General features: G+C 42.2%; 1 protein-coding gene across 5 annotated transcripts in view; it reads right to left on the bottom strand.

Moving 5' to 3' along the window:
• Nucleotides 1-5,899: 5,899 nt before the first annotated feature.
• The window catches only part of FGF5 (fibroblast growth factor 5), a 38,651-nt gene continuing 22,668 nt past the window's right edge, over nt 5,900-21,882 (bottom strand). For 2 of the 5 annotated variants that reach the window (XR_012158441.1, XR_012158440.2), the window contains 2 exons: nt 8,521-8,682; nt 5,900-6,278 (listed from right to left, as the gene is read on the bottom strand). Coding sequence is in view for 3 of the 5 variants with exons in the window: in XM_073340481.1 (XP_073196582.1) it covers nt 8,245-8,386; nt 8,521-8,682; nt 14,569-14,672 (408 nt within the window). In the remaining 2 variants the exon portion in view is untranslated. The other 3 variants (XM_073340482.2, XM_073340481.1, XM_073340483.1) reach the window with 3 other exon arrangements.

Genomic DNA, 21,882 nt, shown 5'->3' with positions numbered 1-21,882 from the left:
AGCAACTGCTGCAATACTAGGTCCCAATCATTGGAGTGCTCATTTACGAATTTACGTATCATGGCCCCCAAAGTTCCATTAAACTTCTCCACCATGCCATTTGTTTGATGATGGTAAGGAGTGGCAACCAAGTGATTTACCCCATGAGCTTCCCAAAGGTTTTTCATAGTTCCTGCCAGGAAATTAGTCCCTGCATCTGTGAGGATGTCGGAGGGCCAACCTACCCTGGCAAAAATGTCTGCTAGTGCCTGGCACACACTTTTAGCCCTGGTGTTGCTTAGAGCTACTGCTTCCGGCCATCGGGTGGCAAAATCCATGAAAGTCAGTATGTACTGCTTTCCTCTGGGTGTCTTTTTCGGAAAAGGACCCAGAATATCCACAGCTACTCGCTGAAATGGAACTTCAATGATGGGGAGTGGCTGGAGAGGAGCTTTGACCTGGTCTTGGGGTTTTCCCACTCTTTGGCACACCTCACAAGACTGGACATAGGTAGAAACATCCTTGCCCATTCCCTCCCAGTGGAATGACCCCCCCAAACGGTCTTTGGTCCTGTTCACCCCAGCATGGCCACTAGGGTGATCATGGGCTAAGCTCAAGAGCTTGGCCCGGTATTTAGTTGGAACTACCAACTGTCTCTGAGGATGCCAGTCTTCCTGGTGTCCCCCAGAAAGAGTTTCCTTGTATAAAAGTCCTCTTTCTACAACAAACCTGGATCGATTAGAAGAGCTGAGAGGCGCTGGGTTGCTCCGTGCCGCCGTCCAAGCTCTCTGGAGGCTTTCATCTGCTTCCTGTTCGGTCTGGAACTGTTCCCTTGATGCTGGAGACATCAGTTCCTCATGGGATTGTGGACCTAGGCTTGGTCCCTCTGGAAGCGATATAGGGGATGGAGCTGTTTCTGTTGACTGTGAACCGCTCTCCGCTGGTGCACTATGTTGGGATTCAGGCTCCGGCTGAGCCTCTTGTGTAGGGTTATCGGCTGCTGCCAGTTCAGGTTCGGTGGGGCCCTCTGGTGTTGAGGTTGCAAGTACTGGATTCAGTGCTGACACGGGGTCTGGTGTTGGTTGTTCGGCTGGTTCCGGTTCTGGGACTGGTTCCGTCTGGGTCTCTGGGACTGGATCCACTACTGCTGTTGCAGACATTGGCCTGGGGTCCAGGTCCATCACCTCTGACTGGGTCCTGATAGAAGTTTCCGGAACAAAGCTAGGCCTCACAGCTTGTTTAGCCTGGTTGCGGGTGACCATTCCCACCCTCTTGGCCTGCTTCACATGATTGGCCAAGTCTTCCCCCAACAGCATGGGGATGGGATAATCATCATAGACTGCAAAAGTCCACATTCCTGACCAGCCCTTGTACTGGACAGGCAACTTGGCTGTAGGCAAATTGAAAGAGTTGGACTTGAAGGGTTGAATCGTCACTTGGATCTCTGGGTTGATTAAATTGGGGTCCACTAAGGAAGCATGGATAGCTGACACTTGTGCTCTGGTGTCCCTCCACGCGGTGACCTTCTTCCCACCCACACTCACAGTTTCCCTCCGCTCCAAGGGTATCTGGGAGGTATCTGGGCCTGTGGACCTCTGGTGTGATTCCGGTGCAATGAACTGTAATCTGTTGGGGTTCTTGGGGCAGTTGGCCTTTACATGCCCCAGCTCGTTACACTTAAAACATCGTCCAGCTAACAGGTCACTGGGGCGAGGAGGGTTGCTGGAGAACGGGGTGGTGGGACGATAAGGGGTCTGGAGGGTTCTTTGGGAGGTAGGTGGGGCTTTGGGCGGCCCCCGGTAATATGGTGTGGTCTGGGGTGGTCCCTTCTGGTCTCCGCTCCAACTGCGACCAGTTTTCTTCTTCTCTACCACCTCCACCCATCTGGCTCCAATCTCTCCTGCCTCAATTACAGTTTTGGGTTTCCCATCTAGGATGTATCTTTCTATTTCCTCAGGAACACCCTCTAAGAATTGTTCCATTTGCATTAGGAAGGGCAAATTTACTGGAGATTCAACACTTGCTCCTGATATCCAGGCATCCCAATGTTTTACAATGTGGTAGGCATGTCGGGTAAATGACATGTCTGGTTTCCACCTTAGGGCTCTGAACCTCCGACGAGACTGCTCGGGTGTTATCCCCATTCTGACTCTCGCCTTGGATTTAAACAGTTCATACTTGTTCATGTGTTCTGTAGGCATTTCAGCTGCCACCTCAGCTAAGGGTCCACTGAGCTGCGGCCTCAGCTCTACCATGTATTGGTCAGTAGAGATGTTGTACCCAAGGCAGGCCCTTTCGAAGTTTTCTAAGAAGGCCTCAGTATCATCACCTGCCTTGTAGGTGGGGAACTTTCTGGGATGGGAAGTGGTACCTGGAGAAGGATTGCTAGGGTTTGTTGGTATATTCTGCTGGGCCTTTATCCTCTCCATCTCCTCCACATGCTTCCTCTCTTTTTCCTTCTCCTCCTCCACATGCTTCCTCTCTTCTTCCTTCTCCTCCTTCTTCAGCCGCATGAGTTCTATCTGTCTTTCATGTTCCCTTTGTTTTTCCTCAGCCTGAAATTTGGCTAATTCCAGCTGTAGTCGAGCTGAGGATTTGGCCATTCTAACCTCTCTGTTTTTAACTAACTTTACACCCGAGGTTTAGAAATAAACAAACAAAACTTGGCTGTAATTTTTTGCTGTGCTGGAATAGAATACCTATTCTCTGATAGTGATTGTCAGCCTACAGAAAAAGACAATTCCCTTGTCTCTGCTCTGGGCCCAAATTAAAGCAAAAAACCTCCAACTACTTGGAAACCTGCTTACCCAGCCCAAAGAAGAAAAAAAATTTCTTTTCAAACCTGTGCTCCTTGTAAAACAAAAAAAAAAATCAAAATCCTAAAAAAAAACCCTGCCACTTTTGTCTCCAGGCAAATGGGTAGAGCACACACCCCCTATTTACTTTTAGGAAGAAAAGAAAAAAAAAAAAACCTCTGGGTTGGAAGACTGTGAATTTCCCTGCAGGAGTTAAGTACCCTGCCTCCAGGCAAAGAAAACCTGCAATTCACAAGATAATCCCCTTTTGTCTCTGCTTGGCCACAAAGCAGAGAGAAACCAAGCTGCTTTCAGTTTCAAAGCTGCCTTCTGGACTTCCTAAAAATTCCTTTTTTAAAATCTGTATTTCTAGTTCAAAAAATCTCAACTGGATCTCAAAATGATTTCAGGTTAATCCCACCACTGTGCCACCATGTCAAGGTTCCTCCCCCACTCTGAACTCTAGGGTACAGATGTGGGGACCTGCATGAAAAACCTCCTAAGCTTATCTTTACCAGCTTAGGTCAAAACTTCCCCAAGGTACAAAATATTACCCCCGTTATCCTTAGACTGGCCGCTACCACCACCAAACTAATACTGGTTACTGGGGAAGAGCTGTTTGGACACGTCCTTCCCCCCAAAATACTTCCCAAAACCTTGCACCCCACTTCCTGGACAAGGTTTGGTAAAAAGCCTCACCAATTTGCCTAGGTGACTACAGACCCAGACCCTTGGATCTTAAGAACAATGAACAATCCTCCCAACACTTGCACCCCCCCTTTCCTGGGAAATGTTGGATAAAAAGCCTCACCAATTTGCATAGGTGACCACAAACCCAAACCCTTGGATGTGAGAACAATGAAAAAGCATTCAGTGTTTTACAAGAAGACTTTTAATAAAAAATAGAAGTAAATAGAAATAAAGAAATCCCCCCTGTAAAATCAGGATGGTATATATCTTACAGGGTAATTAGATTCAAAAACATAGAGAACCCCTCTAGGCAAAACCTTAAGTTACAAAAAAGATACACAGACAGAAATAGTTATTCTATTCAGCACAATTCTTTTCTCAGCCATTTAAAGAAATCATAATCTAACACATACCTAGCTAGATTACTTACTAAAAGTTCTAAGACTCCATTCCTGTTCTGTCCCCGGCCAAGACGACTACAGACAGACACAGACCCTTTGTTTCTCTCCCTCCTCCCAGCTTTTGAAAGTATCTTGTCTCCTCATTGGTCATTTTGGTCAGGTGCCAGCGAGGTTACCTTTAGCTTCTTAACCCTTTACAGGTGAGAGGAGCTTTCCCCTGGCCAGGAGGGATTTCAAAGGGGTTTACCCTTCCCTTTATATTTATGACACAGTATAACCATGAAAATAGGTCAAGTGGTTTACGGCGTGGAATGTTGTAACAAGTACAAAAGAGCCAGACAAAGAAGCTGGATTAGTCTAACCCCAAAAGGCCACATTGATATCATCTAAGGACTGTTGAAATTATGCTTGGTAAAGACAGAAGATTTGGAAGTTAATAGACCAATAGTGGTGTGATGGATATTAGACCTAACTGGTGGACAATATCATGAGGGAGAGGAACTATGATGTTCACTTTTTCCCCTTTTTGGGTTCCGAGAAAGAGACTTTGAAAAAAGACCCATACTGTTCAGATCAGTTCCGCTCAAATCTCCCTCTCGTTTCCCATCCCAGTTTGCATCCCACCTCATCCCCTGAACTGCCAGCAACTCATCTCAACTCATCTAAAGGACTTTCTTCCTGAGAGGAAGGCTGGATGATCTTCATCTTTTTCAAGGAACTTTGTTTTCACCTGTGACTGCACGGTGATGGCTACAGGGTAGCCATTAGCAGGACTGCATCTGCTCTTCTAGTCAGAACTGCAGTCTGGCTGTCCTGCTTCTCATGTAGAGCAGAAATAGCCTCACTCTGCTCAGCTCAGCACAGCTTACACTGGTCACGCTGTTGGAACTACCCAGGCACTCCAGCAACTATACGAGCACATATGCAATTGTGTTAATTTCTGCACTGTGGACTCATCTGGAGTAACTAGGATCTCCATGAATTCTCTCTTCCTGGGTGGTACTTAGTCCCAGTTGCCCTCATCTGATACAGATGCAGGAGACAGAGGCTCACTGGGCAGGACTGCTGTGCAGAAGGTCTGTCTGTCTGTCTGTCTGTCTGGACCACCCAGTGCTGAGGAGGCTGGAAGAGATGGTCCAAAGTTAGCTGCAGTCCCTGCCTTCAGGGTGGATAAAAATATATCTTTTTTTATTAAAAACTCAGATTTTTTATTTCAATTCAATAGAGGTTTATTTATTTATTTTTAAAAACAAACCTATTTAAAATTAAATGTGAAATTATGGCAATCTGTGTTGAGGCCCAAATTTGCTATGTTCCATTAAAATGATTCAAGTTAATTTTAAAAATAAAATAAAATTTAAATTAAATTTAAATTTAAAATTTGCTGCCAAATTTTAAAGAAAGCAAAATCACTGAAGTGCGGAAGCCACTGGCTAACCAGCTGGAACCAGAGTTTATTGAAGTGCTAAACCAGCCATTGACAGCAGTCATTTCTTCTTTAGGTGCAGAGAGAATATTTTCTCCATTTCAATTTATTCAACTAGTTCAGCTCAATGACTAGTAGATTCAAAGTTAAGAAACCAATGGAGAGTTACAAAAGCAAGAAGGCTTGTTTTCCTCTTCCAGTCTATGAATAAAAACTAGGTGTGAGGGGATGAGATCTACTAATTCTAAAATCTTGAAGAGCATCATGACCAGGAACAATCAGTTCAATTCACTGACTACAGATAATACTTCTTTTCTATAGTCATTCAGTTAGTTTTAAATGCAAAACATGTTTTGATACATTTTTGATATGCTTTTTCTCCTTAGGTACAAAATATTTAAGGTCATTTCATTTAATTAGTTAAAAAAATTAAAAATACTAGCTTTTTGCATTTTAGTTGAATTTAAAGGTTTATCCAAATAGAGCTTGACACAAGCCACAAGTAAAAGAGTTAATCCTCATCTAGAATAGCGCCTGTCATCATTTTCTAACATAAATGTAAAAATTAAGAATCTGAATAAATGCAAGTTAAGCTACGTAATTGCTTAAATAAATGTGTTTCGATATAGGTATAGATATAGATAGGTATAGTGTAACCTCCTGGTTAGCAAAAAGAAATACCAAATTTAGCACAAAGGCTATATTTAGTTGTTAATCACCATGTTTTAATGGTTACCAACCAATGAGACTCAATCTTTCTTGAGGGACATAGCTGCAAAATACAACTGCAAAACAATATTAAAATCAATGACTCTCCCACCTATTAATGTACACAATGATTAAAATTAATGATTTAAATCACTTTCTTTTAAATGGATCCACGTTTCCTACATTCCTTCTTAGGGCCCTCTGCTTTACTTGTTCTTTCAGCACTACTGCTCTTGGGGGTCCATCAGGAGATGGGCTTTGTTCTTCTAGGGCTTTGTCCTAAGTATGAGAAAAATATTATTAATCTCTCTGAACAGCATGGACTCTGTGGAGCTGGAACAGACCCATGGAGCTTGTTGGCAGCTGTGGGCCCTTCAACCTGAGCTTTAGTGCCATGTGGTATCACAGAGATCATAAACTTCTTTTCACACCTCTGTCCTGGAAAAGCCAGGGGAGAATTCAGAGGGGCAGGGTAGTAGGTGGGCCTGATAAGTGAACTAGCATATGATTGCAGTGGGTGCTGAGTTTCAAGAACTTCAAACAGCACATGGGAGAAGTGACATCTTTGTGCCCATTAGTAAAACCTTATTCAAGTGACTGCGCACAGCAATACTAAACTGTGGTGTTTACACACATCCACTGTGTTCTCTGGTGTGGTATGTACTGTAATTCTGACTTACAGTCTGGCCTCCTCTGCACTGGAGAGGTTGCCAGGCCTCCTTCATCCATTGTGACTTTGATAGAAATAATGGACTCTCATACCCATAACCCTGGAAGTAGCTGCACTACCCTGCATATGGCCCCGCTCTGTCAGTGCAATTTCATGCAGAATTCCCTTTGTTGTTTCTTGTGGCAACTTCCACTTTATGTTGGTGTCCTCTCCTGTGCCCACCCACCGCAGTCATTCTCATCCGCAGTTCCTCCTATTGCCTATCCTAGTCATCAACAGATTGCTCATGTGGCACCAGTATGGTACAGGTCACGCTTGCTCATGAACTCATCAGTGACATCAATCTCTGTGTTGGAAATATCCTGCCGCAAGCATGCCCCCTCTTCCTCTTCCAATGCCCTGCTGCTGACATCTCACTTCTGACCGGGATGTTGCCACTTCACCTTCTGCTGGGGAGTGGAAAGAGTGGGCAAAATGAAAAGGCCTACTTTAGGACCGTTCTGCCTGGTTTTTGGCACCATGTGGTAACGAGCATATGACATCACCTCTTTGCCCACTGCCTAGCTGGCCCTGAAAGACGTTTCTCAAGATGCCTAGAGAGAGAGGAGCTTCCATTTTGAAATTTAAAGGTGGAGCTGAAGCAACCTTCTCCTAGGCCATGCTATGACTGTTCTCTGTCTTCAGTAGTGATGCCTCAGCCCCCGCTCACAACTTTCCTGCCCCTCCTGACCACTAATCTGAAAGGAAAAATACAAGTTGGTGCCAAACTCAGACTGGCAGCTGGACTCTGCCAAAAGATTTTGTCTAAGGTCCTGTAGAGAAAAAACTGCTCCTCCCTTGAAAATAAATTGACAAAGTGGTGCAAGGGACAGGGGGAAAAGGGGGAAAGCTCAGCGCTCTGGGAAATGGTAGCATTCACCTTCTGCATTCTGTGGGCAAAGTCATCGGTGGCTCCAGTCCCCAGGGAATTCCTTGCTTTCCACAGCCAAAGAAGGGGTTAAAAATAATCTGGAAATACAGCCAGGCACCCGGCAGCAGCAGCCCAGAGGGCAGGTGAGTGTTGTGCAGATGGTTACTGCTATCAAAGGGCCACTCAGTGCACTCGATGGCAAGCTGGCAACGTGCTGTTTTATTCAACAGCATCATAACAGAGTGGGGAGGAAAAACTCCCACCCACAAAACAAGAAGTAAAGGAGGGGTGGAGCATGGCTCAATCCCATAATACTCTGGAGAACCTAGTTAACCCTATCATGACCACTTTACTACAATTACAAATCCACCTTGAGTCAGGGGAGCTGCCTGTTGGCAATGGGGGCTAATATGTGGTGGTGGAGAGGAGAGAGGATGAGGAGGAGATGGGGGGAAGGGATGGAATCTGTGGGGCAAAGGAGCAGGGATAGGGTGAGGGCATGGAGACAGTTTGGCTTAGTTCAGCAACTTGTTGGTTGTTGCTCTTCATTTTCCCAGTCTCTGGGGTCGGGGGAAGGGGGAGTCTCATGAACCTCTTGAGCACCAAATGTTCCCAGGGCTATCACCAGCCCAAATGGCAGGGCTCTCCTGTTTCTCCTTTCCTTTTCATCGCTCTAGGATCTCTAGGTCCAGCATACATTTGCAGAGCTCAAGGTTGCCCCTTGACGTAGGTGGCGTGTGTTCAGAATGTTGTGGAGACAGAATTCCCCCAGAGTTGCTTCTGCTGCTCTCTAGGGGTCCTTTGTGCCTGAGAATTAAGGCAATGGATTGGGTCTGTGTATGCTAGGAATAGAGGGCTTTTTCCCCCACCCCTTTAAGTTTCTCCTATCCCGATCAGATCCCGTGCACAGGTAATGCAGCACAGAGGCAGAACTGACTCACCATTCTGTGTCTGGAGGATAAAGCTCAGCAGTCAGGGACAGAGTGTGTTCAATCTCATTACCCCAGCCAACTGGACTTAGTAGGGCATCCACCGGGAAAGAGTTTCCTTTTTTGTCTCCAGCACTGTGTTGGGCAGTGAGAAAGTCCTTGTACAGGCCAGAGCTGCAACAGATGAAGATGGTGACAGACTGTGTAAGACAATTGTTTGAGGGTTGACATTGTTGCAGAGGGACTGACCTGCTTCCCACAGCTTAAAGTCCACTGTTCGGTTTGGCAGCCAGCGCTCACTTTGGGGCTTTCATAAATGTCATATATTAAGCTTTTACATGTCCCCATTTCCTAACATCTACCTGGCTCTGGTATGCAAATACAGCTAGGTAATATATTGCCTAGAAATTTGGACCTTCGACCACTGAGCAGGGCAATAGTGAGGGACTTAGTAAATCTGGCCCTGAATCTTAACTTCATCACTGCTGATGCAAACGTCTGTTTATTCAGCATCACATAGTAATAATTACTGTAGGGAAGAATATGGACCAAATTCAGCCCAGGCGCCAGACAGGGAACTCTGTTGAATTCTTGCTTGGCTCAATTAATTTTATGTGCTTCTGGGAGAAATCTCTGTCCTTGCTTTTTTCAAAATGGTAACATGAATTCGTTTACAAAATATACAGCATACTGCCAAGCAGAACATCTTAAGTACTGCCTCGGCTTCCCCCTCACAGAGCAAGATGTATCAGATGCCTCCCATGGCATAATTCCCCCTTCCTCCTAAGAGCCTTCCTCAGGTCCTGAGTAGAGCTGGACAAAATTTTCGTGTGAAACCTTTTTTTCCTGAAGAATGTGGATTGAAGTGGACATGAATTCAGGTCAATTACTTGGGGGTGGGGGTGGGGGAGGATTCGTAAATGTCAAAACAGTTCGTTTCAGTATTTCCAAAGCAAACCGTTTCAGTTTGTCATTTTGGAAAAACATTTGGTTTGGGAATTTCCCACTATTTTATTATTTTTTAAATCATTTTTTTACAGCCTCAAAAGCAAAACAAAATGTTTCTACTGATACCAAAGGAAACTTTTTTTTTGGACCTGCACCCAAACTCCGTATTCTGTATTCAGACATCCCTTGCCTTGAGATCGATACAAAGAAAGGGATTGGGAGGGGGTAGGGCTACTAATAGACTATGCATCATCTCCCACAGATTTTACTAATCCCTCTCCTGGGTAGCTTGTAGAGACTTTCTCTGCCTGAGGCTAGATTAACTTTAGTGCAGAGAGGGTCCCCTCCAAGTTAAAGAACCTCCCTGGAGAGGGATTCTAGGCACAGCTACTAGCAGGGAGAAGCCCTCACATCCCGGCCCTCCAATGGAGCCAAATGCTCCAGGAGTGGAAATGGAGGTGGTGTGAAGGCATTGGGTCCATATGGACAGCCTTCCTGTGCCCCTAACAGTTGTATTCATCATACATTTTGCGGGGTTTAGTATCCTTGTTGAAACATTTTTTAATAATCTCATAAAACCCCACCTGTAATCCCACGTGTGCTCCGGATTAACAGAGCCATGGGAGCAACAACAGCAGTCATCCAGTAAAAAGGCACTGAACTCTGTGGAATTTAAATGCACTAGAAAGAACCCTACAGTAAGGTAAAACACTGCTAGGGAAGCATTGGTTTAATTGTACCCTGGAGAAAAAAGAAGCATGGTATTGCTTCCTCAGCAGAATTTCACCTGACTGCACTGAAATCTGATAAATTCTCCACTTCCCACAGAGGGAATAGCAAAGAATTTAATGAGAAACACATTTGAACTGGACCTATAACTGTGAGATTACATGTTTGCTTATCTCTCTGTGGGATATAGAGAGATCCCTTCTTCTGTGTGCTGGGGGGCCTCTAGTCTAGTGGAATTAACCACATTGACTAGTAAATTAAAAGTAAAATTTCTTCAGACGCCTTCTGATATTCCAACAGAACAGTTTATACGGCTCGCAAAATAACAAAGCAGACGTTGTGATGACAGTGGGTCCGATCTTACAACCCTTGCTCATGGGAGTAGTCCCACTGATCTGGGACTTCTTCAGGGCCCAGTATAACTCCTATTACAACCACTGGAAAGATTTCCCTTGATGACAAATCATGCCCAAGTTCCTATGGGCTGCAGGGTCAGAGCCTTTATTTCAGTGGACTGCACATGTGAGTAATGTAACTCATGTGCTTAAATGTTTGCAGCATCATAGCCTAACATGAGTTCTCTAGTACAGGGATAAAAGTTGTCCTTTATGCTATAAATAGGTGGCCCCTATAAATCAAGGTCTCTTAAATGGAATCCAACCATTGGCAACTATCCAATGGATTGATGAAGGGATGGAAATTTCACTGTGAGTAGAAACAGACAAAACAGTCAATTTTCATTTGGTTTCAAAATCTATGTTTTGTTTTGTTCCACAAGTGTTGGTCAGTTTGTTCGGACTCAAAAGCTTATTAAGCAAAAGAGTTGTCACTTTGACAGTGAAACAGAATGGCTTATCTTAGAATGTGAGCTCCCTGGAGGAGGAACTGTCCTTTTGTTCTTTCTTTGTACCACGGTGCCCCCAGCCCTGATTGAGGTTCTTAGCTTTGTAGTCATAGAAATAATCATTATCTCCATTGGATTACTCACATGGGTAAAGTTATACACATGAGTGCTTGCAGGATGGGAGACCTAGTTGGTAACATTGGTGGTCCTTCTTGTGGCAGGATATGGGCTATCTCTGAAAGAATCCTAAATGAGTTCTTTTGCCAGGGACACAGAGATCTGTTTATTCTGGTAGCTGCTATTACTAAAATGTGACGCTAAAGTTACAGCTGGATTTTGGATTTGTTATGAGGGGCAATACATAGATAAAAGAGAAGAGTGTTCTTTGTTGTACAAGCTGGGCTATCTGCAAAGATTCTTCCCTCAATGTAATTTTTTTAATTTGTGTTTTGTGATAGAAGACAATTACATGTAATAAAAAATTCTGACTATATTTTGTTTGTTATTATTCTATCAGTAAAGACAGTTCTGCTTATTGACATCAGACATAACCATCCACGTATTGTATGTGTAGGCCCTCCGGGTAATGAGGATTAGGAAGGTATTGTATTATATATGTCTTCTGCAAATGTGTTCATTCAATTAGTTAATTTAGGTAGCCCTATGCTTCACTGAACATTAATTATATGTAATTGTGTATGGCTGGTAAACTGTAGATAAGAAGTGCAATTTAATTTTAGTTTAGCATTTGAAATTAATGAGCACGGGCGTGCATAACACATCTTTGTTGTTCCACTTTAACTTTGCTGTTGCTAATCAAGTTGAAATAAGTGTACAAGAGAAGTGATTGGGTTCTTTTGGCATCATCTAAAATAGGTGGAGCATGTAGTACAAAAGGAGCATGTATCCCCATTTTGCCTCACTCTTCACTGTCAACAATATTCTCTCCTGCCAAACCCTTCAATAGAAACATGTGTCGTAGCCAATTTAGCAACATCCATTCTTCATATTCAATCAAAACGTTGTAGGATAGTTGACAGAAGAAAGGAGAAATTACACAACTATGTTTTAAAATTAAACACAGTTATACTTGATTATGGCAGCACCATCTCTTGTAGTATGTAGAGTGTATGCATGTGTGCAAAATCTCTTTATTCCCATTATTAAAAATAAAGACACTACACAGTATGCTAATATTTATACTGTGTTAAATGAAATGTTTGGGAAAAGGTCTTGAACTCAACTCGAAACAATGACGGATGAAAAGCCAAGCTTTTAAGGGAAATAATGTTTTGTATGATCATTCATTTTTTGGTAAAATATTTGAAAGTAGCACATGGCTTTGTTATTACTGATATGCAACTAAAATATGTTAGTACAGTTAATGTGGGCGTTTTGATTCAACTAATGCAAGCCATTGTAAAGTCTGTTAAGGCTTAATTGGTGATCAGTTTCCACTCTAGTATTTTTTGTACATACACAACACAGCTAGATCTGTGTGTATGTCCAAAATTCTTTTATATGCATATTTAGTTACTAGAAAAAATATAAATGAATAATTCTTGACATTTAAAATCTACACCACTCTTACCATAACTGGAAAAAATACTTTCAAAGGTTCAAGTAGCTATAATATTGTTTATTGCCACATTGCCATATTTAAGATCAAATAAAACATTTTTCAGTGTGGAGTGTATATTAATCAATTAAATAAATAAATCGTATAAATCATATGAGTTAAAACATTTGCAGAACTATCTTCCATTTGGAGTGATAATGAGCCAAATGCTCAGTTGGAGTAAATCAACATGGCTCCATTGAAGTCCATGGGAACGAGGCTGATTTACACCAGTTTAGGATCCAACCCAAAGAACCTAATTCTGCTTTTAGTTACACCCATGCACCTCATTTGGCCCACTGGTTGGTTATCAACAGCAACTCACACGTTCTCGGAATAGGACTGATTCCTGTAGTGCATGACCAGTCTTTAAATTCACAGCCCATCGTTTTGTTACAAAAGGCAGATGCACTCACAGGAATCATTTACCTTTGGAGTAGGAGTCTCAGGAGAGGGTTTTACTTGCTGAGTATAATGATGACAGCATTTGATAATAGGCCATGACATTGATGGCTGTTATCTGATACACCTATGGAATGGCTCTTGCCTCCCTTTGTTTCCCCTGAAAAGCAGCTCCATCCCTGTGGACCTATAATAGCAGGAATGCCACAGGGTCATGACAGAGGTATTTTAAACACAGACTTCGAAATGATAGTTTGATGGACAGAATAAGACTTATCCTTCCAGCTGTTCAAGAAAGAGTAGGAGTGGGGGACTGGAATCAGGGTCATTTGTAAATGAAGTGTTCCCCTCCATAAACTTGAAACTCATTATCTCCCTTGAATAAAAGAAAACCCTTCCCAAGTTTAAAAAAAAAGAAAGGATTCAACATCATGGCACAAATTACAATGTACGGATTTCAGAGTAGCAGCCGTGTTAGTCTGTATCTGCAAAAAGAAAAAGGAGGACTTGTGGCACCTTAGAGACTAACCAATTTATTTGAGCATACGCTTTCGTGAGCTACAGCTCGCTTCATTGGATGCATTGTTTGTTTGTTTTAAAGAGTTGAATTCTAAGAGGAGGGGAATCAAACTTTTAAAAAAAGACAGACTTGGATATACGAGTTTGAGGTACAATCAGAAGTAAAAAGTGCAGCAAAAAGAGAAGATGCAGGGAAAAAAATCCTTATCAATTATAACTTTGAACAAATTGCTCAGATGAACATGATTGTAAAAAATGTCATTAGTTAAAATAGTGAAAGTAAGAAAATATGTTCAATGTAGAGGTACCCTTTTGATGCTTCTGACAACCAAAATAAACAGAAGTTCATAAAATATTTTATCGACACCAAAAGTGTATTCTTTGGAAAGCAAAAAATTAAACTGATCCATCAGACATTGTTTCAAAATGTACAGTCCAGTCTCAATGCTTTGGAGAGTAGGAAAGTGAGAATGCTATTTAAGGCAAAAAACAAAAGCCTTTATGTTCATTTGACCTGAACCACTGCTTTCCTCCCTGGGGCCAGATGAAGAATTCCAGTTCAGTTAACACTCTTGACTATCAAAAAGCAATTTGGCTGGGGTCAAACTGAAACAAATGGGTATCTCCCTTTTGACCTCCTAATGCAGCTAAGTGTGATCAAGGCCCTGTCTGCCATTGTAAGCCAAGGACTCGCACACGCACGCAGCAGCTCCTGAGAAAAGTGTTCCTCTCTAACGATCAGTTTAACGGCTATCCAAAGCGAAACTTCAGCCTGTATTTAACAGTGTTGGGGTTCTTCCGAGGCACAGACAAAGAGACCTTTGGTTTTGCTGGGGTGGAGGCAGGTGACTTTTTCTTTTCAGGAACAGTGACGGTGAAAGACAGTTCCGGCTGCTCCGACTGTTTGAACCTTGGAAGGAAATGGGTGGAGATGTGCTGGGGTTTCACCCGGGGACTGCAGCCTCTTTTGGCTTTGCCCCTCTTGTTCAAAGCCACATACCATTCTCTCCCAGTCCTTTCGGTCCTGTAAACTGCCGAGGCATATGTGTTATAGCTGTTTTCTTGAAACCTCTCCCTGAACTTGCAGTCTTCTGTAAATTTGGCCTAGGAAAACAAACAAATAGAAGTCTATTGAAAGATTTTTGTTTTACCAGGTAAGAAAGGAGGTCCAACAATGTCAATATAGGTGCCTATAATTTAGACTCCTCAATTCTTATATAATTGCCTACTTGAGTGGCCTGATTTTCAAAAGTGAGGCGCACCCAACAACTCATTGATGCTGCTTGGGTGCTTAGCACTTTTGAAAATTGGGTTATTTATGTGTCTAAATGTAGGTTTAGGAGATTAACTTGAGGCACTCATTATTAAAAATCTTGGCTGGAGGTATCTATCATCTGCCTCAGGAGTAACCTTCCCATTCTGCTTCTCCGCTATCCTCCACCAAAAGGAAAAATGCCTCCTTGTCTCCTTTGCAGCAGCTCCTTCAATGAATATTAGCTTTTTCTCTTTGGTGTGTCTAATTTCCTGCCCTCACAAAAATTGCTTTCTGCTGCATTGCCACTTAATAATCCAGAATGACAATTTGCATGCAGCTTTTCATCGCTTCACTGCACATAGTCTTGATCACACCGTTGTTTTAACGCTGGGTGTTTTGTTGTCGCTTGATAACCTTTAAAAATGCCTTTCAGTCAAAGAGCATTTTTCCTTGCAGAGTAATTGTCTTGGTTGTGCACCGTTTCCCAGCAGACAGACTTCCATGGACTTCAGGCGCCAGGGATCAGGCCCCAGACTGTCAGAGTAAATCTGAACATCCCATTGAGAAACAAACCCTGCGCAATCTGAGAGGAAGGTCCACGGACGGCTCTGAATCCACATAGTGGCAAGAATGGGGTTGCATCTGTAAGGTGCCAGATACCTTTATACAATACCAGGTATAGCTATATAAAAGGTAATTAATAACCCTTTCTTTATTAATAAAAGATAATTAATAACAAGAAAATGATGTAATGGAAAATGTTACACTTCCGTGGAAATTAATCTGTTTTAGTGTATAATTCTAATACTACTCCGCGGAATATCCAGTCTCAGAGTGCCTCAGCTCACCTCCCATGTTGTTGATGTAAAGGCAGGTTCTGTTCCTTTCCAGAAAATAAACATATAAAGGAAATTGTAGGTGCTAAATCTTTTGCCAGAGGCACTAAGGACCAAATCCTCAAAAGTATTTAGGCTCCTCGCTCCCATTGAAATCAATGAGAGTTAGGCCCTAAATACCCCTGGCTTCCATTGACTTCAGTGGGCTTTGGATGAGCCCCTGGCTTTGACAGTTATCCCAAAAGAGTTTCTCTCTTGGGCTGAGACCTTGCAAAGATTTATGCATGTCCTTAATTTCACACACTGGGAATAGTTCCCGATGGGCACATGTGGCCAAGGCACAAAAGTTAAGTATGTGCGTCTTTGCAGAATCAGGGCCTTCTAGAGCTGGGCAGAGATTTTCAAAGCAGATGGGAGGATTCAATCACCAGCTCCCATTAAGTTGAGTGGCTAAATCCCCTAGTGAACTTTGAAAATATCAACCCTAGTCTCAATAATTTTTCATGAGAACACTGAAACAAGTCCTTTCTTGCGTGTGTTAACAGAGTGCAGGAATAAGGCCAGTCAGTTCATCAGCCATAAAAAGTGAGAAGTTGACGTTTTGCCATGGTCAGACATCAGGGCAGCTGTGAAATGTAAGCTAAGTAAATCTCCGCCTAGATGAAATCACAGGAGATCATAGTGCATTTTTCCTAATGGAAGGGCTGGATACTGAGATGTATGTATAAATACAAAAAGACAGAATAGGGCCTTAATAATCTTCAGACACACACCTTTAAGATTTTTATTTATTAATATTCTTAAGCAGCAGCCCTCCAGGAATTAGCCACTTCTCGAATCTAATGATGAGAGAGTTAATTGGTGTCCTGAGATCATCTAAAGTGATTTCTAAGTGCAACAAAGTTTGATTTCAAAGTAGATTATTCAAATCTATTTATTTTAAAAGGGATGCTGGGCTTTTTAACTTAAAAGTCTGATGCAGTGCAAAGCAAAAAGAAACAATGTTTTAGAATCAATTAGAAAATGGTCAGATTTGCTTGATATCGCATTATTAAACCCATATTTTGTTTAAAGGAGTTGAATTCTAGAATTCAAATGGCAATGTCCTTGACCTGTATTGCATCTTTTCCATAACAACTTCACTTTAATCTCCTTTAGGTCTTTGCTTGAAAGAAGAAAGAATTGTTTTAATTATGCATTTTTGCTTTCTCTGCCTTTTGTTATCCAACATGATGTGTTATACATAAATGAACATTCCTCTTCCAGAAATAAAGGCTTGAGCTAAATTCCTAGCCACTCTCTAAAACACTGAATCCTGGAACCCTTACTTACATGAGTAATCTGTTACCCTGAGAAGGATACAGCATTGAGATGGAAAAGAGACAAATCCACAAAGAGGAGGAGTTGTCCCCTGAAGATTTCTTTGTTGAGGTTGCTGTCTTTGCATGGATCTCTCCCAACACAGACAGTTATGGGGTTAGGGAACTTCAGGAGAAAAGAGGGACAGAGGGCCATGCGTTGGTTAATCCCAGAGGATACCAGTGGTAAATCCAAGTAAAACTCAATGCATTCTGGGACAGCACCAACTGCTGTGAAGAATCACTTCTGCTCTTGGCATACCCCTGGATGGGGATTTCTGGGTGCATCCACCAGCAAGGGAAGCCTGGCAGCATGGGTCAGTTCCAAGGCACCTGGAAGCCACTGTGGAGACATGCGACTTCCACACTGCTAGTTCCTAGGGGGAGAGAAACTGCACGCACCGGAGAGGCCCAGATTACCCATTGTCATAGTACAATCAGTGGGCTACCAGTGGTGTCTCAGAGGAGGACATGTCTGCACTTCCCCACTTTGCATATTCAGAAGATGGAGCATGCCCTGCACCCCACAGAAAAGACCAGGGGGCCCATGAACACTGCTGGCAGGCTCCAGGGATCCATGCAGGAAGTCAGGGCTATCTGTGCAGAGGTCTTGACCCAGTGTCCCCCAGATTGCTGCCAACAGCTGCCACTGGGACTTCCAGGGAGGGGGCCTTAGAAAAGATAGCACTGCCTGCGGCTATCATCCTCCCCAGCGTTTCTCCACAGGGCTGGAGTAAGGGACAATATTCTCCCATGCTCACCATGCCCAGTATTGCCCTAACCACTCTCCCACAACCTCGATTCACCCGGCCTACCCAATCTCTATCCTCAGCCCTCCATATCCATGAATCATCCTTCCAGGGCTGGGAAAAGACAAGCACAGCCACCTGAGTAATAGTGGCCATACTATCTTCTAGCTCTCTTTCTTTCTGGGATCAAATCCAAGTTGAAACCATAGAGGCATAGTGCAGACAAAACACTTATGGAAATCACTGTACTGCAGGACCCAGTCCTTACTTACCTGTGCTTTTAATTTAGTATTATTAATAAAATGGTATTTTATTGATTGCACTCAGAGTGTGTGGGTACTCGGAGACATTTTCCTGGGTTGTATTATCACCTGGTTATTTTTTTCTGGACACCAACTTAGTTCTGGCCTACTAGCACAATCCAAATTTTGTTACAGCTTTACTATTTCCAAGCAGGGGAGATCAAGGCTGGAGACATACATTACTGGGATTCTAACACTATCCTATCCTGAGTGATGGACCCCAAGAGAGTATAAAAGGTGGCTACATTCAGTACACCAGACATGTGTTCTGAAGGTCAGAGTCATTCTTTCTTTCTTTTTTTCTTTTTTCTTTCTCTACTATAAGTCTGGCCATACAGGCTAGGACAAAGGAATTAAAAGTATTGATGCAATTGAGGGCACTGAAGCAGGTCCTCTGTTTCCTGCCAGGATCTGAATCAACAAAAAGAACAGGCCCTTTGTGTTTTGGGACATTACATTTGCTCAACTGCCTTTGGAATCAACGATGAGCGAACCCGTAGAACCTGAGGTTGAAATAGGGAGGCCTCTACCTGAATTTCATTTTCTTTTTATGAGTTGTTGCGAATATTTGGTGGATGCTTATTACTTACTAATACACGCATACACAGAGGTGTGCAAATTAAGCTTAAAATGGCTTCGTTCACTGTGAAGGTCAATAAATATATTAGAGTATGTGTCGGCGTGGCTAGAAGATTGCGGGCTCGAGAAGATACCCAACATTGACAATGCTGTACAGTATTAGGGGCAGGCTGCATAGCTAGAAGTTTTGCCCTTTGTCTGAATAATAAATCTGAAGAAATAAATCTGTCCTTTAGAAATCTGTTCAGTGGGAAATTAAAGATCTCGGGGGTCTGGGAGCTTTGGGAATCTCATTTGTCATTCCTTTGGAATTTCTTTGGAACTCCCAAGGGAACTGTGGTTCCCGGATAACACCTGGCCACCTTTTGGAAAAGAGAGTAAAGAATAACCCCAGTGCCCTGGACAACATTCTCTTTCTCAAAAAAAGAGCTTGCATTGTTCAAGGGTTTGGGCAAGCTATTGTCGCTGAGTCTATAATAGCTTTCACATTGAGCAATAATATATAATGACTTCACTATGGGCATCAAACTTTTATTTCAAAACTTTGGAAACACCTCTGGTATGAAAGGTTCTATCTACCCCCATGCATGCCCATCTAATCTGTCTGTCTGGTTCCTATAATGGCACCCACCATTGCTGCCTTTGAATGTCTCCTCAGAGGGGATGACTAGGGCTAGCTGAAAAATGGGAATTATTTTCTGTGAAACGTCTCACACAAATGTCATGTGAATTTTTTCACTGAACCTTCTGATTTTTTTGATGGCACAGCTAAAAACATGTTTCCATTCCAATCAAATGGGGTCAAAACAATTTTTTTTTCACTTTTTCATTCAAAATGAATGGTTCGTTTGATTTTTCAGTTTTGTTTTGTTTCAATTTTCCTCCCTTTCACTCCCTTATTTTCCCTATCGCTCTCTCTCCCCGCTTTGGGAAATGTCCCTTTGATTTCAATAGGGACAGAGTGATGCCGAGCGCTTTTACAAGTCCCACTCTCCGCGTCCAACATGGCAAGAGAACAGACAAACAAACACATACTAAAATATTTCCAATCTGATTCTCTTTCCCCTGACAAACACATCAGGGTCAGATACAGCACTTGAATTGTTTGCCAGCTGCCCAGTGACTTTCAGTGTAACAGCACACGTCAATAGAGATTCAAAGTGGAGTCCACATACTTGAAGTGATTTTTGAAATCTGAACAAGAAAGCATTTGTGACACTGAAAAGCCATTGATGGGCCTGCAGTTCAGCAATGCAGTGAGCTGAAATACCAAGTCGTTTCCATAAATAAATGTATGGGAGTACAATGAGGATCTCATCAACAAAGAATAACAATGTTGCTAAGAAGGGGCTTTACCCAGGCAGACTGTCTTACAACTTTAAATCAGGGCAAAAAAAGGAAAACCCGATTTTCTGAAAAATGTTGAAGTTGTTTTCATTTTGCAGGGTTGGCAATTCACTGTTTTTTTCTTTTTTGATTATAATTATTTTTTATGATTCTGCCCCACCCCCTCCCATTCCATTTTTCAAAAATTGAAATTTAAAAAATAAAACATTTTGCATTTTCAAAACCAGACGTTTTCAATTTTGAAAAGCAATATCTAACTAAAGCATGTTCCATCTAAAAAGCTGCAACGACTCTATTCAACTCTACGTATCATTTGGTCACTGAATGTTGGCACCTGTTCAGAAACTGTTACATAGGAAATACAAATAGAACTATAGGGACAAGTCATAAAGTCAATTCAATTTTTAAATGAAATTCAATAGGAGATTTGCCTGAGTGAGGACTGAAGCATTTAGCCCATAATTATTAATTTAGAACAATTCTTAACAAAGGAAAATTACCTTCAACCCTGTAGGAAAATATTTCTGCATTTATGCTAATACCAAACCCTCTTTTGAGATCAAGACCAAACCAGAGCTCAGCCATTTAATGATAATAATGTTGAAACATCTAACTGAGGACTTAAAAATTAGAAAGAACCCATCTGTGCATGGAACTGATAATTGCTAGTTTTAATATTATTTCTGAATCCAGTTTCCTTAAAAATGAACCACTTTATAATTTAATTAAGTTGCCATCTAAAGAAAGACGGCTAATTTAAAGCACTAAGCTCAGATAAGAGAAAACAGGTCCTAGAGAATTGGTTTAGAAGGACCCCAAATAATTGTAGGAATTACTTTTATCTACAGTTCGCTCAAAGTCATCGGAATGACTTTTATATCAAAGAGGTGCAGTGAGTGACAGGCGCAGGATTTGCTTTGTACTGTTTAAAACTCATTAGGCCAAGAAATAACTTTATCCTGCCAGGACAGGAAAGAACAACAGATGCTGTTTTTGCATTATCTGCATTATTTAGCCCAGCAATCTTTAGACATTTGGGTCAAGTTTCTACAAATTTGTTGCTTTCATCTGACTGAGGAATCATGTGTCCTAACCTTTCAGTCTGACCTGTCTAATTGGTGTCCATTTATAACACTGTGGGGTTTTTTTTGGTGACAATTAACCATATGCTGACAAGGGTTTAATTTAATTTCTGCTAATGCCGGGACATAAATCAAAACTTAAAACGGAATAATGAAGGTATTGGATGCCACTGAAAAGAACAGATTTTTAAGCATAATCTAGCCAGTAGTTACTTGACTGTCCTGAGATTTATACAAAAGTGTTATTTTCAACATCCTCTTAACATTGAAGCTGCAGTTAAGGAAAACCTATTATGGTAATTGTAGGTGCCTTTATCTTTCTTTTCTGAAGACTCTTCTTTTTACAAAGCACCTGTGTTTTACTTAAAGCAAAAGGCCATCCCTCTTAGAGAGGAATGGTTTTATTCAGCATATTTTTCCTAGAGCATGCTGAATTTTCCTATTGCATGATGATTAAATAAAAAGAGAATAATCATGTTTATGCCTGTAGGTGCTAGGCAGCCTATCTTATAAATGACAATAAAAACCAGGGCTTGATTTGTGCCTCAGGATGGAGTGTGGCATGCAGGCACTTGGTATTCCCCTTGAGGCAGCTGCTCTCAGCCAAGAGTTTGCCCCACCTTGTGATGCCAAGTGGTGATACCATTGCCATCTACTAAGGGAAGACCAGCTTTAAATTGTGGCCTCTGGATTAGCAGAACTCGTGGGTATTCTGGCTGTGGGAAGACCCTGGCTGGCCTGACACACTTTGGTCACTCTTACTCATGTTCAGTAATACCTTGCTCTGTCATCCTGCCGAAATCAAT

Source organism: Lepidochelys kempii, chromosome 4 (genome assembly GCF_965140285.1).
Source record: "Lepidochelys kempii isolate rLepKem1 chromosome 4, rLepKem1.hap1, whole genome shotgun sequence".
Lineage (NCBI taxonomy): Eukaryota > Metazoa > Chordata > Testudines > Cheloniidae > Lepidochelys > Lepidochelys kempii.
Note: the sequence above shows the minus strand (reverse complement) of the source record. Positions and strands in the feature narration are given on the sequence as shown.